This window comes from Thalassophryne amazonica, chromosome 17 (genome assembly GCF_902500255.1).
Source record: "Thalassophryne amazonica chromosome 17, fThaAma1.1, whole genome shotgun sequence".
NCBI classification, from domain to species: domain Eukaryota; kingdom Metazoa; phylum Chordata; class Actinopteri; order Batrachoidiformes; family Batrachoididae; genus Thalassophryne; species Thalassophryne amazonica.
The window spans coordinates 55,214,724-55,235,193 of record NC_047119.1 but is presented as its reverse complement, the minus strand read 5'-3'; the positions used below and the strand labels follow the sequence as shown (position 1 = coordinate 55,235,193).

At 41.5% G+C, this 20,470-nt stretch overlaps 1 protein-coding gene across 2 annotated transcripts in view; it reads right to left on the bottom strand.

Annotated features, from left to right (window-relative positions):
* plppr1 (phospholipid phosphatase related 1) overlaps window positions 1–20,470 on the bottom strand; it is a 133,978-nt gene that overhangs the window by 17,635 nt on the left and 95,873 nt on the right. For both annotated transcript variants that reach the window (XM_034192328.1, XM_034192329.1), the window contains exons 5-6: window positions 9,552–9,802; window positions 4,470–4,646 (exon numbers count right to left, since the gene is read on the bottom strand). In XM_034192328.1, the coding sequence (XP_034048219.1) occupies window positions 4,470–4,646; window positions 9,552–9,802 (428 nt within the window). The remainder of the gene's footprint in view (window positions 1–4,469; window positions 4,647–9,551; window positions 9,803–20,470) is intronic.

Genomic DNA, 20,470 nt, shown 5'->3' with positions numbered 1-20,470 from the left:
ATATATATATATATGCGTGCCTGATTGGGAGGGCAATGATTTTTATCCTAGTACTATAGAAATCAAGCTATTATTGGCTTTAGTAGTAGTAGTAGTACAACCCCTGGCAAAAGTTATGTAATCACCGGCCTCAGAGGATGTTCAATCAGTTGTTTAATTTTGTAGAAAAAAAGCAGATCACAGACATGACACAAAACTAAAGTCATTTCAAATGGCAACTTTCTGGCTTTAAGAAACACTATAAGAAATCAAGAAAAAAAGATTGTGGCAGTCAGTAACGGTTACTTTTTTAGACCAAGCAGAGGAAAAAAATATGGAATCACTCAATTCTGAGGAATAAATTATGGAATCACCCTGTAAATTTTCATCCACAAAACTAACACCTGCATCAAATCAGATCTGCTCGTTAGTCTGCATCTAAAAAGGAGTGATCACACCTTGGAGAGCTGTTGCACCAAGTGGACTGACATGAATCATGGCTCCAACACGAGAGATGTCAATTGAAACAAAGGAGAGGATTATCAAACTCTTAAAAGAGTGTAAATCATCACGCAATGTTGCAAAAGATGTTGGTTGTTCAGTCAGCTGTGTCTAAACTCTGGACCAAATACAAACAACATGGGAAGGTTGTTAAAGGCAAACATACTGGTAGACCAAGGAAGACATCAAGGCGTCAAGACAGAAAACTTAAAGCAATATGTCTCAAAAATCAAAAAATGCACAACAAAACAAATGAGGAACAAATGGGAGGAAACTGGGGTCAACGTCTGTCACTGAACTGTAAGAAACCGCCTAAAGGAAATGGGATTTACATACAGAAAAGCTAAACGAAAGCCATCATTAACACCTAAACAGAAAAAACAAGGTTACAATGGGCTAAGGAAAAGCAATCGTGGACTGTGGATGACTGGATGAAAGTCATATTCAGTGATGAATCTCGAATCTGCATTGGGCAAGGTGATGATGCTGGAACTTTTGTTTGGTGCCGTTCCAATGGGATTTATAAAGATGACTGCCTGAAGAGAACATGTAAATTTCCACAGTCATTGATGATATGGGGCTGCATGTCAGGTAAAGGCACTGGGGAGATGGCTGCCATTACATCATCAATAAATGCACAAGTTTACGTTGATATTTTGGACAACTGAAAGGATGTTTGGGGATGATGAAATCATTTTTCAAGATGATAATGCATCTTGCCATAGAGCAAAAACTGTGAAAACATTCCTTGCAAAAAGACACATAGGGTCAATGTCATGGCATAGGGTCAATATCAACGAGCAGATGTGATTTGATGCAGGTGTTAGTTTTGGGGATGAAAATTTACAGGGTGATTCCATAATTTTTTTCCTCAGAATTGAGTGATTCCATATTTTTTTCCTCTGCTTGGTCTAAAAAAGTAACAGTTACTGACTGCCACAATCTTTTTTCTTGATTTCTTATAGTGTTTCTTAAAGCCAGAAAGTTGCCATTTGAAATGACTTTAGTTTTGTGTCATGTCTGTGATCTGCTTTTTTTCTACAAAATTAAACAACTGAATGAACATCCTCCGAGGCTGGTGATTCCATAATTTTTGCCAGGGGTTGTATATATACGTGGTCTGTCCATAAAGTAACGGTCCTTTTTATTTTTTTTAAAAACTATATGGATTTCATTCATATGTTTTTACGTCAGACATGCTTGAACCCTCGTGCGCATGCGTGAGTTTTTCCACGCCTGTCGGTGATGTCATTCACCTGTGAGCACGCCTTGGGAAGGAGTGGTCCCGCCCCTCGTCGGATTTTCATTGTCTGGAAATGGCGGAATGAAAAGGACTTTTTTCCATCAGAATTTTTTCAGAAGCTGTTAGAGACTGGCACCTGGAAACCATTCGAAAAATGTATCTGGCTTTCGGTGAAAATTTTACGGGCTTCACAGAGAATAAGGTCTGTTAGTACAGCTTTAAGGACCCCTTAAAGGACGCTCAGCGCGCCGCGCTCCGAGCTGCGATGACGAGGCACAAGCCACCGGACCATTTCTAAGCTGATGGCTCTGTGGATACGAGACCGTCGTGTGCTCTTTCTCTGGTTATCACAAGAGCTGGACATCAGCCATTTTCCGGCAGATTTCACTTTTAACAAGAGATTTTGTCATGGAAAGCCGCGCGGAGGCTTTGCGCGTCGCGCACCGACCGTCCTGAAAAGGGTCCTTAAACCTGTAGTAATAGTCCTTATTCTCTGTGAAGCCCGTAACATTTTCACCGAAAGCCAGATAAATTTTTCGAATGGTTTCCAGGTGCCAGTCTCTAACAGCTTCTGAAAAAATTCTGATGGAAAAAAGTCCTTTTCATTCCGCCATTTCCAGACAATGAAAATCCGACGAGGGGGTGGGACCACTCCTTCCCAAGGTGTGCTCACAGGCGAATGACGTCACCAACAGGCGTGGAAAAACTCACGCATGCGCACGAGGGTTCAAGCATGTCTGACATAAAAACATATGAATGAAATCCATATAGTTTTTGAAAAAAATAAAAAGGACCGTTACTTTATCGACAGACCTCGTATATATATATATATATATATATATATATATATATATATATATATATATATATTAGGGGTGGGCAAACATAAGAAATTTTAATCGCATTAACTCCCATGACTTTCTGTGATTAATCATGATTAATCGCATGGTATATGTGAAACCCAAAAATGAATTCAAAAGCTGCTTAAAAGCACAGTTTTATTTGAAAATGTAAATGAACATTGCATAAATTTGAAAATGTAAATTTCAACTGAAACACACTAATGAAATCAAATATAAAACCACTGGCAGGTCATTTGTTATCCTGTTTCATATCAAAATAACAATATTCATGTCCATGACTAAATGTACTAAAACAAATACGTCACAATTGTACACATACCACAATTTGATATGTGTACAATTGTGATGTATTTGTTTTAGTATATTTAGATTTAGTTGTGATTTGGCACTTTATAAGCCGATTAAATTGAATTGAAATTGAACATTTTATTGAGTCTTAAAGTAAATAAATATGAATTTGGTCACTGGATCCTTAAACTTTGTACATAATGAACTCTACATGGTGAATCCTTGATCTCTGGACATAAATAGGAATAAACAAAATCTGTAGTTTTTGTCAAAAGCATTTCCTTTCAGACATTGGCATGAATGTGTTTCCATATATCTGAGCTGAGCTTAGAGCTGCTGTGCTTCACTTCAGGATGTAATTTGAAAAGAAAACACAGCACATTTAATTTTGGGAGGAAAAAAAAAACGTTTTAGTCGATTGCAGTTTCTTGTCTGTATTACATTTGGAAAGAGGTGTCATTTTATTTAAAGCGGCGATTTATTTTGAAGTTATTAATTCCGACCGGACTCTGTCTCAGCCGCGCAGCGTTTCGAGCTGTGTGAACGGAACGGAGGACGATTCTCGTTTCTTGACAGCAACAAGACAAGAGTCCCAGTTAGTGACTTTAATCCACACAAAAGTGACTGACGATATTTTAATGGCTTTGCGAGGGGTTAAGAAGCGGCTTGCCGTTTCTGAAGAGCAGTGAATCAAAGAACCAACGAGCTACTGGATCGAAGCATTGCTTCAATGGTTCATGGTTTCAAAGTGGAGCCGCGCTGCAGAAAGGGTTTATTACAGACCAAACCCTGAATATCCGACTTTATTTGTACGTCCGTATGACTCTGAAACTCGGAAAAATACGTATAATTTACGGACTATAGGTTAACATGAAAACCACCGAAAAGCTGTGTTCACCGCGGGGACAGATTCGGCTATTCGAGATTATTCAAGATTTTTTATTTTTTTTTACCGATGACGAACGATGCGTGCAACTGCATCTGTCCAAACCGGTCTGGATCTGGGCCTGATCCTGTAGAACTTTGTACCGAAAATGTCCATTCAAAAGTTCGGCATCTTTCTGCATTTTGTTTTGTTGTGCATTGCATAGCCTGTACTTTTCTCGATCCTCGTGTCGTTTTCTGTGTGAACTCAGCTGTCAGCAGGAAGCAGCAGCATAAGCTCGCCCCCGACTGACTCTTTCAAACTAAAAGGCAACGAGCAACAGTCATAAAAGGCTAAAAAAAAAAACTAAAAAAAAAAAACCCAGCGTTAAGGGGAGGAACAAAATTGTCGGCGATAATGACCTCAATAATTAACGCAATGTTAACGCGTTAACATTGCCCAGCCCTAATATATATATATATATATATATATATATATATATATATATATATATATATACACACACACACACGGGGGGGGGGGGTTCTGCTTCGTTACTGAACATGTACAAATTGTATGTAAGACAATACAAGTTTAATAATTAATTAACCAACTGCAAATTATAAAGAACACAATGCTCATATGGCTGAGGGTATTTTAGCATTGCGTAATTTTTAAACATTCTTGTATTGTAGTGGTTTGAGTGTTTGGGTTCTAATGAATGTCTCACCAGAAACAGAGCCACAGCTGATCCCAGAATAAATCCCGCCACTACGTCCGAACAGTGGTTTCTGTACTCTGAGACTCGGTTGAGGCCGGCGAGGAAGGCGGAGCAGAGCGTGCCCAGACACAGCACGGGTTTGGCCAAACGGCTGGACTTGGTCTTAATGGTGCTGGTGATGTACATCTGGAAGAGATGACACCACAAGGATCAGATGGCGTAAACATGATCTGCTTCTGTTCTGAACAGCTGTGAAACATTTAGAAACAGTAACAACAAACAAACAAACACAGATTACAAAAATGGTGAAACCGGTTACGTCATACATTTGAGAAAACTACAACTAATTTACAGTCGCAGCATGTTTAAAATGTGCCTGTCCACGTTGATTTCTGCATGTTTTTGTTCGTTTGACATGAAATCATATGAAAAAAATTACAGGCTTCTTTATTGAAAAGCATTTTTTTAAATATGTCCCACAGGGAAAATATGATCTAAATGTAATTAAAACAAAATAAATAAAAATAAAACATTGAAAGGCAACAAAGAGCTAATGCACATGCCACACACTGGGATATATCAATGTCCTATAGTTCAGTTACCAATCAAACACAAATATTTTGTTGATCAATATAAACTTTAGATCATCTCTCTAGTCCAACTGGTTGTAAAGATATCGCAGAAAATATGATTTTCACAACATTTTTGTTGACCTTGACCATGACCTTTGTCCACTCCTCGCCAAAATTTAACAAACTTGAGATATCTGGCCAATAATATTCACAACAAGTATAGTGAAAACCTGTCCGGCCATTTTTTATTTACACACACACACACACACACACACACACACACACACACACACACACACACACACACACACACACACACACACACACACACACACACACACACAGGCCCGATTACAATGCCTTGCTTTGTTAGTGCACAGGGTAAAAACTAATGGATTACACACTTTAAGATGCTTAAAAAAATCGAATTATACTTCATCCCAAATGAGAAACTGCAATGCTGCAAGCGCATTTGATTTTTAATTAGCCATTTTCACATTCACTTAAAGGGAAATCGATCAGAAAATCTGGTGCCGAATTTGAACATTTGTGTTGTCCACACTCCATTAGGATGCTCAACAGAAATAACTCTAAAACCACAAAAGGCAACGAGAAATAAATTGGCGTTCCTGCTTGAGGAAAGTGCTGTTACACACAGAAAGCTGAGAGTCAATGTAGAGAATAAAACTTCACATTAATCAACCAGCAATCCAAGAACTATCCTAGTTCAACGCAGCAATTAGTCATCTGTCAAGAAAGTATTTTTCAAACGGTGCAGCATTAAAAACATCACAGAAAATTTATGAGTGTTTTTACTGAGAGAAAATCAAAAATTTTAAGTAGATTAGATTTGATATCTAATGTATTTATGACTTAAGCAGGTGAACACTTTTAAAGCTGCAGTCCCTTTAGATTTGTTTGTTTTTACCATTTAAGTCATAAAAAGGCCTTTCTGCAGCACCACAATAATTACACTCCTGAGTGTACAAATAAAAGATTTACAATCTTATATTTCCAATGTGCTCAAAGTTTGCAGTGCTGAGGAGCAATTTGGAAATTTGTCCCACAGGGGTTAAAATCCAGCAGCCAGCTCCTATGACGTGCTTTCTGCAGTGATGTCATTGATGACGTGTGGGGCTTGACCATCTAACAGCAAGGTTGGACCAGCATCTTGGGGCCAAAGCAACACGGCAGAGCTCCAGTTGTGACTGAAAGTGACCAAAAAAACCAAACCCCAATGTTACACTGAAGAAGAAGAAAGCGACAGACCGCACAGACCGCCACAGACCCCGATGGGAAGAACAAAGAATCAAATCTGGACATATTTCATACAAAGGTTTTGCTGGATACGTGCTGGACTGATAAGACAATCCTTGCACAGGTCAACTGTGTCAGCTGTCAGTACGAATGTCTGTAACAATCACAAAGTTTTTACTTGATTTTCCAAAACGAGTCAGAGGGGAAACTAATGTTTCACATAGTCACAGGGTCAAAGACGGCATGTGGGATTTACTTCATGTCTTCTGCAAGATCTTATAGAGCAAACTCACTGTGCTTTCCAGGCAATTCCCCCAAATAAATAACTGACCCGTGATAAAATAAATAAATAAAAAGTTTTAAAAATTAAAAAGAAATAAGTTGTAACTTTGTGGTATATCACAGAATCTAAGGCACTTTATAATAAATACATTTAATTCATTAATTCATTTTCAGCCGCTTATTTCGGTCCAGGTTGCGGGTGGCAGCTGAGCAAGCAGCTCCTCCCACAGTTCCCTATCCTTGGCCAAGTCCCGTAACTCTTCCTGGGGGATCTCAAGGTATTCCCAAGCCAGCTGGGAAATATAATCTTTCCAGTGTGTCCTAGGTCTTCCCCGGAGCCTCCTCCCGGTTGGCCGTGCCTGGAAGACCTCCCTAGGGAGACGTTCAGGAAGCATCCTCCTCACCAGATGCTGAACCACTTCAACTGGCGCCTTTTGATGTGAAGAAGTAGCGGCTCTACCCTGAGTCCCTCCTGGAAAATTGAGCTTCTCACCCTGTCCAGGAATGTAAGGCCAGATACCCGATGGAGGAATCTCATTTCTGATGCATTACCCAAAGCTCATGACCATAGGTGAGGAGAGGAGCTTGAATTGAGAGTATCTCCATCAGGCTTACCTCCTTCTTCACCACGACGGTCTGGTACAAGATCCATAAAATTTCAGACACGCTCCAATCCATCTATTGATCTCACGCTCCAACTTACTCCCCACTCATGAACAAGAAACCAGATACTTAAACTCCTCCACTTGGGGCAGTAACTCTCCCCTGGCCCAGAGGGGACAATCCCCCGTTTTCCGACAGGACCATGTTCTCGGATTTAGAGGTGCTGATTCTCATCCCAGTCACTTCACACTCAGAGTCAAACCTGACAAAGCCAAAAGAACCACATCATCTGCAAAAAGTAGAGATGCAACTCTGAGGTCACCAAACTGGACACCCTCCAGTCACCTGACTGCGCACTGAAGTCCCGTCCACGAACATCACAAGCAGGATTGGTGACCAGGAGCAGCCCTGGCAGAGTCCAAGTCCCACCGGAAACGGGTCTGATGCAGAGAATGTGGACACAGCTCCTACTTTGGTCATATAGAGACCGGATCACACGTTCCAGTAAATCGAGTACCCCATACTCCTGCAGCACCCCCCACAGGATACCCCGTGGGGTCTGGTCATATGCCTTTTCCAAATCCACAAAACACATGTAGACTGGTTGGCAGTGGTGGGTACAGTTCCGCACAGTTCCACATTTATTTGTAAACACCAACACACGTTACATTGATTCACTTGTGTTGGTTTTTCAATCAATTTATTTATATAGCGCCAAATCACAACAACAGTTGCCCCAAGGCGCTTTATATTGTAAGGCAAAAGCCATACAATAATTACAGAAAAACCCCAACGGTCAAAACGACCCCCTGTGAGCAAGCACTTGGCGACAGTGGGAAGGAAAAACTCCCTTTTAACAGGAAGAAACCTCCAGCAGAACCAGGCTCAGGGAGGGGCAGTCTTCTGCTGGGACTGGTTGGGGCTGAGGGGAGAGAATCAAGAAAAAGACATGCTGTGGAAGAGAGCAGAGATCAATGACTAATGATTACATAGTTTTTACATAGAATTAATTAGTCAATCAATCAGTATGAGCGGAGGCTAAGTTTACCCATAATCCCTTTGGGCATCTGTGTGTTAATGTTCAAATCTTCAGAATTAGTGCATTATTTTAAAATTAACAGATATGTGTTATCTATCACTTTGTACATTTTAAGAGTTTGCATTAATGTAGTTATTCTATCCAGATTAATTTGATTTATAAATCAAAACCATAAGTCAAACCTGCTTTCCTTTTCAAGACCTCTGCCTCATGGCTGGACCACTGCATGATCAATCAATCAATCAATCAATCAATTTTTTATATAGCGCCAAATCACAACAAACAGTTGCCCCAAGGCGCTTTATATTGTAAGGCAAGGCCATACAATAATTATGTAAAACCCTAACGGTCAAAACGACCCCCTGTGAGCAAGCACTTGGCTACAGTGGGAAGGAAAAACTCCCTTTTAACAGGAAGAAACCTCCAGCAGAACCAGGCTCAGGGAGGGGCAGTCTTCTGCTGGGACTGGTTGGGGCTGAGGGAGAGAACCAGGAAAAAGACATGCTGTGGAGGGGAGCAGAGATCGATCACTAATGATTAAATGCAGTGTGGTGCATACAGAGCAAAAAGAGAAAGAAACAGTGCATCATGGGAACCCCCCAGCAGTCTACGTCTATAGCAGCATAACTAAGGGATGGTTCAGGGTCACCTGATCCAGCCCTAACTATAAGCTTTAGCAAAAAGGAAAGTTTTAAGCCTAATCTTAAAACTTAATGATGTCAAGGTAAATGGCGCTTCGCTACAGCAGTGGGCAGGGTGCACAAAGACAGAAGTGCTGACTCATTGGCTGTGTTTGGGTTTGTGTTTGAACTCAAAATTAAAAGTAGCTGAGAGTGTACTGGAGACAAAATTTAAAGTTAGCGGTTAGCTGTAGCTTCCGATAAATTTTTAGTCAGTTTATCAGTTTAGCATTATAAAAGATAACTTTTCAGTTAGCTAATTAGTGGTTATCAAAGCTAACTTTTTGGTTAGCTGTGCCCACCACTGCTGGTTGATCACACTCCGAAGACCCCTCCAATATCCTTGCAAGGGTGTACTCATGGCCTGCAGAAGTCTGCAGAGCACAGATGTAAAAAACATTCCAGAAAGGACCAAGAGGATGCAGGTTTTCTTTGCATCTGCAGGTGGTTTAAGTGACGGACTCATATAATCTGCTCAATCAGTGAAATCACTTGGTGGAGTCAGCGACTGGAAAGAAAACCTGCTCTCTGCTGAGTGCCCATCGAGTTACATATAATTTAACAGATTGACTTATTTACAGTATCTTTAAGTAATGTTCCTTTTAAGTAACATCTCCACAGATGACATCACAGCAGCGCGGAACACTTGCAGACTCACCGTCAGGTAAACAGCCGAATACACGCTCAGAGAAGCGTCCTTCGATGGAAACGACCGGCGGGCGTTCTCCACGACAGCAGGGTTTCCGGTGCAGATGTTGCCGTTGATGATGAACTGGTGATTAAACCGACACTTGGTGCCCGTGTAGTTGGGTTTGCAGACGGACAGGAAGTATGGTGAGAGGCCGCCGGTCACCACCTGGCCCGCGTTGACAAAGATGTCTGTGGCAAACAGGCCGAATGCAAACACACCTGGGGTGCGCACACACACACACAAAAGGCATCTCACCAGGCTGGCATCACCTTGAGTGCTAACAAAGGGTTGCTGTGATTTTGAGGGGTCTCAAACTAGCGGCCCGGGGGCCTGATAAGGGCCACGAGCCTGTAGTTTACAGTTTGTGGAATGCATTATCATACAAGATCCTTTTTATTATGCAAAAACATAAAAAGGGTGCACTCAAAAGTGTTTATGGTGAAAATAATTTTATCTTTCAAATCACTGGCTACATTTTACAAAGATTACAGTGAACCAATCAGTTTCATGTGTCCGACTCCACATCAGGTTGTCCATCACCGTTATCTCAATTTGCACAAGCTAAACTCTGATCTAATCGACTGATTGTTTCGGCACGGATAAATATCAAATTGCACTGGGAGACGATTAACTGAGCCTGCGGCGTCGGCAGCTGCACCGGACGCACCAACACGTTTACAGACTTCTCAAATAAATGCATTTGCAATGTCTCTGTGTTGCCAAATATGCTGCAAATACTGCTACAGCTGAACTTGCATGAGCACAACAAAATTAAATGATCAGCAAAGGTGCACAGACAGCAAGCAAAGAAAGAAACAAACAGGCGGAGGGGGAGGAATTAGCTTCTAGGAATGATTGCAATGACATTTTGAGCTCAGTGACCCTGAGCAGCGTCTGAGTCTGCAGTCCTGTTGCTGTGAAATATGACTGCTGATTATCTGGCCTGCTTGGCCATGAAATTACTCTGCTTTGTATTCTCATCCAGGGGGGATGCCGAGGACTGGGAGGGGTGCAGGGATACGACCGTGTGAAGGACAATGAGGGGAAGAGGGGACAGGGAATTAGGGAGTGAGGAGAGGAGATGGGAAGGATCAAGCAAGCGGAAAACCAGAAGGCTCCGTGATCCTGTGAGTTTGGAGGGATTATTTGGAAGCAGATGGAAATCATAAAAAGTGCGTAATGAATTTCTGACGAGCATTTTCATTAAGCGCAGGGGTATTATTTAACTGAGCCAAACAGGTGTCTTATTTCTAGGAAAATCAAGCAGGTGACCTCTTTTACTGGAAGAAAGCTCATCGATTCACCTCGAGCTTTGCAGTTAAACAGTTGGTGGAAAACAGATTAATTTCAAAAATTATTGTTGGATGCCTTGTTTTGTAGTGCATGGTCCAAGCAGGTTTCCAGAACCACTTAATGGGACTAAACAACACTTACAATCCAGCCTCAGTGTACCATGGCCTACGCAAATATATATATGGTGGCCATCCAGGGTGTCAGATGTACCCAGGTCAGGGGTAAAAATTTTAAAATGATCCAAATCATAGTGAAAACTATACCACATTATTTATCTGATCATAATGACTCAAAAAAGTATAGTTTGGACTATCTATGATTGAATGTTCTGGAGTTACGGGGTTAAAACAGCAAAAATAGTGACAAAGGTCAGCTTGTACAAGGGTCAAAAGTTATGGCCCCTTCACACATAGTGCGAAGTTTGGACGGCGTTTAGATGAAAACCGCAAAACAGTGCAAAATAGTTTAAAATTAGCACATGAAACATCATGCCAACGGGCAGGCGTGTATGAACCCGGTGCGAGAGTTTGTGCACGCACAGCTGTCCGTCGAACAAGAACAGTGCCAGGTGCAGCACATGGCGCTGCTTATGTGGAAGAAATAAAAACCAGCTGGCACGTGTGGAACCACATCGTGCCGCTTATGTGGAATAATAAAAAAAAGAAAAAACATACCACCTGGGACACGAACTCACGCCTTTCAAAATCTCTGATTCCCAGTTAGAAACTTTATCACTGAGCTACGGAGCTGTTCTTTGAAAGCTGTGGGAAGCTGCCTCATATCAGGAAGGACATGGAAGTATTACAAAAAAAATTAAAATCCCACACCATATAAAAACACCGCACTTATCAAGCAAGCAATACAAATATGATCCGTCTGTTCCTCTGGTGATGACCCATGGTCACAGACATACAGTCATGAAATGACATGAATGAGCAGCAGTGTGCGCTGATCATGTCCACGTCTACTGATCAGGTGCATCCAGTCGACCGTGCGCGTGTTCTGCCCGACACGTGTGTCTTGTGGATGGCGCGCCACAGCACTGACACCGTGTCATGTGGAACAGAGCTCACGTAGGTGACGTGACGGTCAGATCGCACACTGTGTGTTCTGATCTGACGGTCTGTTTCAATCTGGGGCTGTTAGTGTCTGCCCCGTGTGCGTGCTCCCTTGCTGCAGCTTGTCGCCACCACGACGATATATGTTTTTATTTATGTCCACATAAATACAGCAATCAGACACACGCACCTCACAGTGGACAGTTGCTGGTCCATGACTGTCCAAACACAGTAGGTGTTGTGTAATTGGAATGTCCAGCATGACAGATCACCACAGCTGCTTCTGTCAGAAACCACGCCTCCTGTGAGTGAAGCGCACACACCCACGTGTCAGTGTTTGTTTGCAAAGTCACACTCGTGGGAAACTTAGACAAATTTCACAGCAGTACGACAGTGATTGTCTGCAGTCTGTTGTTATGACAAAAGTGCGACTGGCCACACATTTTCTAAGTGCCATGCAAGCGTTGTAAGATGTCCGTGTCTGTCACCTGGAATTTGGCCAGCACCTGCCATGAGAGGGTGTGTTGGCAGGGCTTGACAGGGCCAGTAGAATTTAGAAGTTAGTGGCCCATAGTGTAGGAGCACTGCCCAGTGGTTTTGCATGTGAGAGTTCATGACATTCCACCCTGAAATCTGCAAATAAAACTGCCAATCCAGAATAAAACATAAAATAGTCCATGAAGTTAAAAAAATTGAATTTATCAGAGGGCATTCTCAAGTGTAAAAAAATAAAGTGATTCCCATAAAATTTAGAGGGCATTTTTTAGCAACCCTCAGAGTTGGCTAAATCACAGTCAGAAATGTAAAATACAGATGTAGGTCCATATCAAAACTAAAAACTATGCCTTGTCTGGTTTGGAGTTATAGATCTAAAAATTAAAAAAAAAAATGTTTGGCTCCTTTGCTAATGTTGTCGCCGCGGGGTTTCCACAAAGGCAAGCTGGTTAGACTTTTAAACTAGCTTCAAAACAGCCAGGGTCTACCCGGACCAAGCATATACTTTACTTACTTGTCAGCATACGATGGATAGACCCTGCAGATTTGGCAGAAAACATCATTCGTCTCTTGGTCATGACCAAGCCACGGCCGTTTCTGTGACCAGTTCGGGACAAAAGCTCTCTTCCTCTTGTTTCTTTCATATAGCCTGTCTCTCTCCCTTAACTCATCATCACTAAGCTTCCTCCTCTGGGCCAATTCCTTTAGCAAAACTCTTTCCTGGTTGTTGTCCGTGTTTGGGTGGTTGTAGTTTAAACATATTTCAATTTGAATTTCAAAGCGTTCTGTTAGATTTGCGTCTTGTTCGTCTTTGTTTCCTGCAGCGTCCCACACATTTAAAAGATGCTAACGAACATTGCAGAAGACCGGTGACGGACACAGCCAAACCCACGTTCCACACATCGACAACATACATTTCAATGTGCGCGGGTTTCTGCGGGAGCAGAGCGTGGTGTGAGACCAAAACAAACATGGTGGACTCGGTGAAGTTTGATGACACGGAGATGTGAAGAAATTCGACTTTGCCGCCGCAAAATATGGTAAAATGAATAGAATTTTGCGTATTTTTGTAGTGGCCCGAGCGGGCCATCATTTGATAAATTGTACTGGCCCGTAGTGGCCTGAAAGTGGGCCAAATCGGCGCTGGGCCAGTGGGCAAAAGGGGTGCCAGAAAAAATCGATTCACATCCGAATCATGATTCTTATTTATTATGATTCTGACTCGATCCAAAATGTCCAAGAATCGATTTTTAAAAAGCATTTTTTTAAACATTTTCTTGCTTACTCGCTGCGTGTACTATTTGTCAGGCAAGGGCTTCCGTACTACAGCGTCCCCGCGAGGGGAGAGTCCGCCGTGCTTCAAACATTCGTGAGTTGCAGCTTAGCATGGCGGGCAAAGAGCTAATTCAGCCAGCACCGTCTTTGCTGAAGGCAAATGTTTGGGCGCATTTTAAATTTTATTATTTGCTGCGTAAGAAGGAGCTTGACATGACTTATGCAGTGTGCAAAATCTGCAAAATGAAAGTCAAGTACTTCAGAAACACTTCAAATCTGCAAGCCCACATGCTACGCTATCACCCGGAACTAAAAGAGGTGAGCAGCGGTATCTGCCAACTACTGACCAGCACTTCACTAAACTGCCAGCCAACTCTGAACGAGCAAAGCAGATAAGTAAATTTACATCTAGAATCACTTGATTAACCTTGTAAAGCTGCACTTTCTTAAACATAAACATTTTTTAAGTAATATAACTATTTCTCAGAGCTCTTTGAATCGAAAATCGATTCTGAATTGAATCGTCACCCCAAGAATCGGAATCGAATTGAATCGTGAGTTGTTGTACGATTAACATCCCTAACACACGGAGGTCCAAGCTTTTCTCCTCTACCTGTAAAGCCCACGGAAAGTCAAATGACCCTGGCTAGCTGACTTGGCTAGCCACATCCTTGTGTTTGCATAAAGCCCATGGAGAGTCAAATGACCCTGGCTAGCTGACTTGGCTAGCCACATTCTTGTGTTTGCATATTTGCTGTCTGTGTGTTCTGAGACTTCCTTGTTTACATAACAGAAGTAGCTCTCCACAGGGGATCTTGGAGTCACTTGCCTGCTTAGCTGAAAGGGCTGCGTATGAAGCAGGAGTTGTGTGCAAAACGTGTAAAATTACAGCTGCCTAGTACACCTATTGCTACAACTATTTGTGCACCACAGCGGCTGAAAGATCTGTCATTCTGGATGTCCCAGCTGGACAACATGTACTGTGTTTGGACAGACACGGACTAACAACTGCCCACTGTGAAGCATGTGTGTCTGCTTGCTATCATCATGTGGACATAATGACATAATAACAGTGTGGGGACTGTTAGTCATTGTGAGTGACTGTAACCTGTACCTATTGTATATATTTTGGTTTTCTGGTGTGTTTTTTGGTACATTTTGGTACATTTCAATAAAATCCAGAAAACAAAATTTCATCTCTCCCCCAGGGTAAAGTTATTTATCCACCTAAGCACAAATCAGCAGCCCTTTCAGCTAAGCAGGCACACAGACAGCAAATATGCAAACACAAGAATGTGGCTAGCCAAGTCAACCCCTCCCCTGAGGTGTTCTGAGACTTCCTTGTTTACATAACAGAAGTAGCTCTCCACAGGGGATCTTGGAGTCATTTGACTATCCGTGGACTTTAGAGGTAGATTGGTCATTTGATCAGACCTTGGCCTTCTGAGTGCTAATGGGCAAATGGCTATGTCGAGCCCAGGATGGATTCACACAGCGCACACTTTGTCGTTCAGGTGCTTGTGTGCACTAGCCACAGGTGTACGAGGCGGTGGAGGCAGGAACGACATTACATGGTTTGCACACGATTCCTGCGTCATGCACACTAAGTGTGTACTTCGTCCAAACTTCACATTATGTGTGAAGGGGCCCTTAAAGTTGCTTAAATTTTGGTAAAAAGTGATGCGAATTATTGGTTGAGCTAGTGAGGTTGTAAAAAAAGGAACAGTTTGGACGATTTGTTAACTGTAATTATCATGTTACAGGGTAACATATGTCATAGAATCCAATGGAGGTCAACATTGTTTGACCTTTAATTTGGAGATCAAAACATACACATACAAACATACACAGTCAGAACTACTCCATTTATTAATCATATTAGCTCAAACAATAATTTGCATCCATTTTTTGCATACCTTTTTGCAATCTTTATGATCAGACAAATCATGTGGTATACTTTTCACTATGACTGGAGCATTTTTAAATTTTGACTGTGTAATTTTTTATTGACCCCTACCTAGCTACAGCGATCACCCTGGGATGCCATTAGACATTTTCATGTATGCCATATTACACTCAGGCTGGACTGTAAGTGTGGTTTGGGCACCTTAAGACATACAGGTTTGGTCAAAATTGGCTTTGGGCTCATGAACTATTACAAAAATTATCTGTGGTGTGTGTGGTTACAAACCAAATCTGCAGCTGTCAATTAAAACCACCTTATAGTAACAGTTAAATTGCTTGACTGCAGCAGCAAAAGTTCCAGTGTTTTGATAAAGATACTGAAATTCAATCTTGTTTTGTGTCTAATCAATCAATCAACTCAACTTTTTTTCTTGTATAGCGCCAAATCACAACAAACAGTTGCCCCAAGGCGCTCCACATTGCAAGGCAAGGCCATACAATAATTATGAAACACAGTCTACGTCTAAAGCAACATAACCAAGGGATGGTCCAGGGTCACCCGATCCAGCCCTAACTATAAGCCTTAGCGAAAAGGAAAGTTTTAAGCCTAATCTTAAAAGTAGAGAGGGTATCTGTCTCCCTGATCTGAATTGGGAGCTGGTTCCACAGGAGAGGAGCCTGAAAGCTGAAGGCTCTGCCTCCCATTCTACTCTTACAAACCCTAGGAACTACAAGTAAGCCCGCAGTCTGAGAGCGAAGCGCTCTAATGGGGTAATATGGTACTATGAGGTCCCTAAGATAAGATGGGACCTGATTATTCAAAACCTTATAAGTAAGAAGAAGAATTTTAAATTCTATTCTAGCATTAACAGGAAGCCAATGAAGGGAGGCCAACACGGGTGAGATATGCTCTCTCCTGCTAGTCCCCGTCAGTACTCTAGCTGCAGCATTCTGAACCAACTGAAGGCTTTTTAGGGAACTTTTAGGACAACCTGATAATAATGAATTACAATAGTCCAGCCTAGAGGAAACAAATGCATGAATTAGTTTTTCAGCATCACTCTGAGACAAGACCTTTCTGATTTTAGAGATATTGCGTAAATGCAAAAAGGCAGTCCTACATATTTGTTTAATATGCGCTTTGAATGACATATCCTGATCAAAAATAACTCCAAGATTTCTCACAGTATTACCAGAGATCAGGGAAATGCCATCCAGAGTAACGATCTGGTTAGACACCATGCTTCTAAGATTTGTGGGGCCAAGTACAATAACTTCAGTTTTATCTGAGTTTAAAAGCAGGAAATTAGAGGTCATCCATGTCTTTATGTCTGTAAGACAATCCTGCAGTTTAGCTAATTGGTGCGTATCCTCTGGCTTCATGGATAGATAAAGCTGGGTATCATCTGCGTAACAATGAAAATTTAAGCAATACCGTCTAATAATACTGCCCAAGGGAAGCATGTATAAAGTGAATAAAATTGGTCCTAGCACAGAACCTTGTGGAACTCCATAATTAACTTTAGTCTGTGAAGAAGATTCCCCATTTACATGAACAAACTGTAATCTATTAGACAAATATGATTCAAACCACCGCAGCGCAATGCCTTTAATACCTATGACATGCTCTAATCTCTGTAATAAAATTTTATGGTCAACAGTATCAAAAGCAGCACTGAGGTCCAACAGAACAAGCACAGAGATAAGTCCACTGTCCGAAGCCATAAGAAGATCATTTGTAACCTTCACTAATGCTGTTTCTGTACTATGATGAATTCTAAAACCTGACTGAAACTCTTCAAATAGACCATTCCTCTGCAGGTGATCAGTTAGCTGTTTTACAACTACCCTCTCAAGAATCTTTGAGAGAAAAGGAAGGTTGGAGATTGGCCTATAATTAGCTAAGATAGCTGGGTCAAGTGATGGCTTTTTAAGTAATGGTTTAATTACTGCCACCTTAAAGGCCTGTGGTACATAACCAACTAACAAAGATAGATTGATCATATTTAAGATTGAAGCATTAAATAATGGTAGGACTTCCTTGAGCAGCCTGGCAGGAATGGGGTCTAATAAGCATGTTGATGGTTTGGATGAAGTAACTAATGAAAATAACTCAGACAGAACAATCGGAGAGAAAGAGTCTAACCAAATACCGGCATCACTGAAAGCAGCCAAAGATAACGATACATCTTTGGGATGGTTATGAGTAATTTTTTCTCTAATAGTCAAAATTTTGTTAGCAAAGAAAGTCATGAAGTCATTACTAGTTAAAGTTAATGGAATACTCAGCTCAATAGAGCTCTGACTCTTTGTCAGCCTGGCTACAGTGCTGAAAAGAAACCTGGGGTTGTTCTTATTTTCTTCAATTAGTGATGAGTAGAAAGATGTCCTAGCTTCACGAAGGGCTTTCTTATAGAGCAACAAACTCTTTTTCCAGGCTAAGTGAAGATCTTCTAAATTAGTGAGACGCCATTTCCTCTCCAACTTACGGGTTATCTGCTTTAAGCTACGAGTTTGTGAGTTATACCACGGAGTCAGACACTTCTGATTTAAAGCTCTCTTTTTCAGAGGAGCTACAGCATCCAAAGTTGTCTTCAATGAGGATGTAAAACTATTGACAAGATACTCTAACTCCCTTACAGAGTTTAGGTAGCTACTCTGCTCTGTGTTGGTATATGACATTAGAGAACATAAAGAAGGAATCATATCCTTAAACCTAGTTACAGCGCTTTCTGAAAGACTTCTAGTGTAATGAAACTTATTCCCCACTGCAGGGTAGTCCATCAGGGTAAATGTAAATGTTATTAAAAAATGATCAGACAAAAGGGAGTTTTCAGGGAATACTGTTAAGTCTTCTATTTCCATACCATAAGTCAGAACAAGATCTAAAATATGATCTAATGCAGTTTTTTGAACCTGCACTAAATGCCTGATGGCTGGACTTGGTCCAACTGAAGAATTACTGAAATTTGTCAAGTCAGGCCAGTTTGTCATATTCCACTGGAGCAGCGCTGCCAAACATGGTTTACCTCAGTAGCTGGCAGCTTATTCCATCAGGATACATTTTTTATGAGAACCATAATCTAAACCATACAACGAGTGAAATAAGTATTGAACATGTCACCATTTTTCTCAGTAAATATATTTCTAAACGTGCTATTAACATGAAATTTTCATCAGATGTCGGCAACAACCCAATTAATCTACATATACAAATAAATCAAACCATAGATGTCCATAAATAAAGTTATGTGCAATAATGTAAAATGACACAGGAACAAAAGTACTGACAACCTGAAGAAAGGGAGGTGAAAAAAGACATTGAATGCCAAGACACCAGATGAAACCTATCAATAATTAGAAAGCCATCCTGCCCCTTGTCAGTGCAAATTAATATCAGCAACTTCAGTCCCAACTGATGGCCTATAAAAAGATGTCTCTTTACCAAGGTGTCACACCAGAAACACCTCCATTTCGGCATGTCAGAAGACAAGTTTGGACATGTCCAGCTCTCCACAATTTCTCTGATTGGACTGGTAAGCATTGAAAGCCGAGATAGGCATGTCCAAACTTGTCCTCTGACATGCCGAAACGGAGGTGTTCCTTTGTCTCGCTTCCAAAGCGAATTGGTCTTTACGCGCGAAGCCTCCGTGCGGCTTTCCATGACAAAATCTCTTGTTAAAAGTGAAATCTGCCGGAAAATGGCTGATGTCCAGCTCTTGTGATAACCAGAGAAAGAGCACACGACAGTCTCGTATCCACAGAGCCATCCGTTTAGAAATGGTCCGGTGGCTTGTGCCGCATCATCGCAGCTTGGCGCGCCGAGCATCCTTAAAGGGGTCCTTAAAGCTGTAGTAACAGTACTTATTCTCTGTGAAGCCCGTAAAATTTTCACAGAAAGCCAGATAAATTTTTCAAATGGTTTCCAGGTGCCAGTCTCTAACAGCTTCTGAAAAAATTATGATGGAAAAAAGTCCTTTTCATTCCGCCATTTCCAGACAATGAAAATCCGACGAGGGGGCGGGACCACTCCTTCCCAAGGCGTGCTCACAGGCAAATGACGTAACCGACAGGCGTGGAAAAACACACGCATGCGCACGAGGGTTCAAGCATGTCTGACGTAAAAACATATGAATGAAATCCATATAGTTTTTGAAAAAAATAAAAAGGACCATTACTTTATTGACAGACCTCGTATGTGGATTATTTATGTTTTTACTGACATCTGGTGAAAATTTCATGTGAATAGCACTTTTATAAATATATTTACTAAGAAAGATGGTGACATATTCAATACTTGTTTTACCCGCTGTATACACGGTATCAAACTGAAGACCCGGATACCGGATCCAACCCCATAAAACTCTGATCAAGCCTGTGGACCAAATCACATGATATATTTAAACATGGCACATGAGTATATGCATGGATTTTCATTCACTACAGAATCTGTTTTCAGTCTTGGGAAGGGGGGGGGGGGGGCACTGTCAACAATTTTTCTTCTCTTTATCGGATCTTCTTTTGCAAATGCCAAAACACTCCTCACTGTCTCCTCAGTTCATCCATCTCTCTACACTCAGCTCCACAAGCTGGAAACCGTCAGCACCCAAAGTTTAATCTGAATTCAGTTCACAGGTCATATTTTTCATTCATGTCATTAAAGTCTGTCTTGCTGTTGTTGCCTGTGGGAGTACGTCCTGGATGGCAACCACCCACCTCTCTAAAGTAGCCGCGACCAGGTGCATCATGCCCAAGTTAACGTACCACACAGACAAAATGTGGTCGCTCATGATCCTTCACAACGTAAGTGATGCTCCTGATCTTAGACTCTTTAAGTAACCGTTCATTTGACACAAAGTC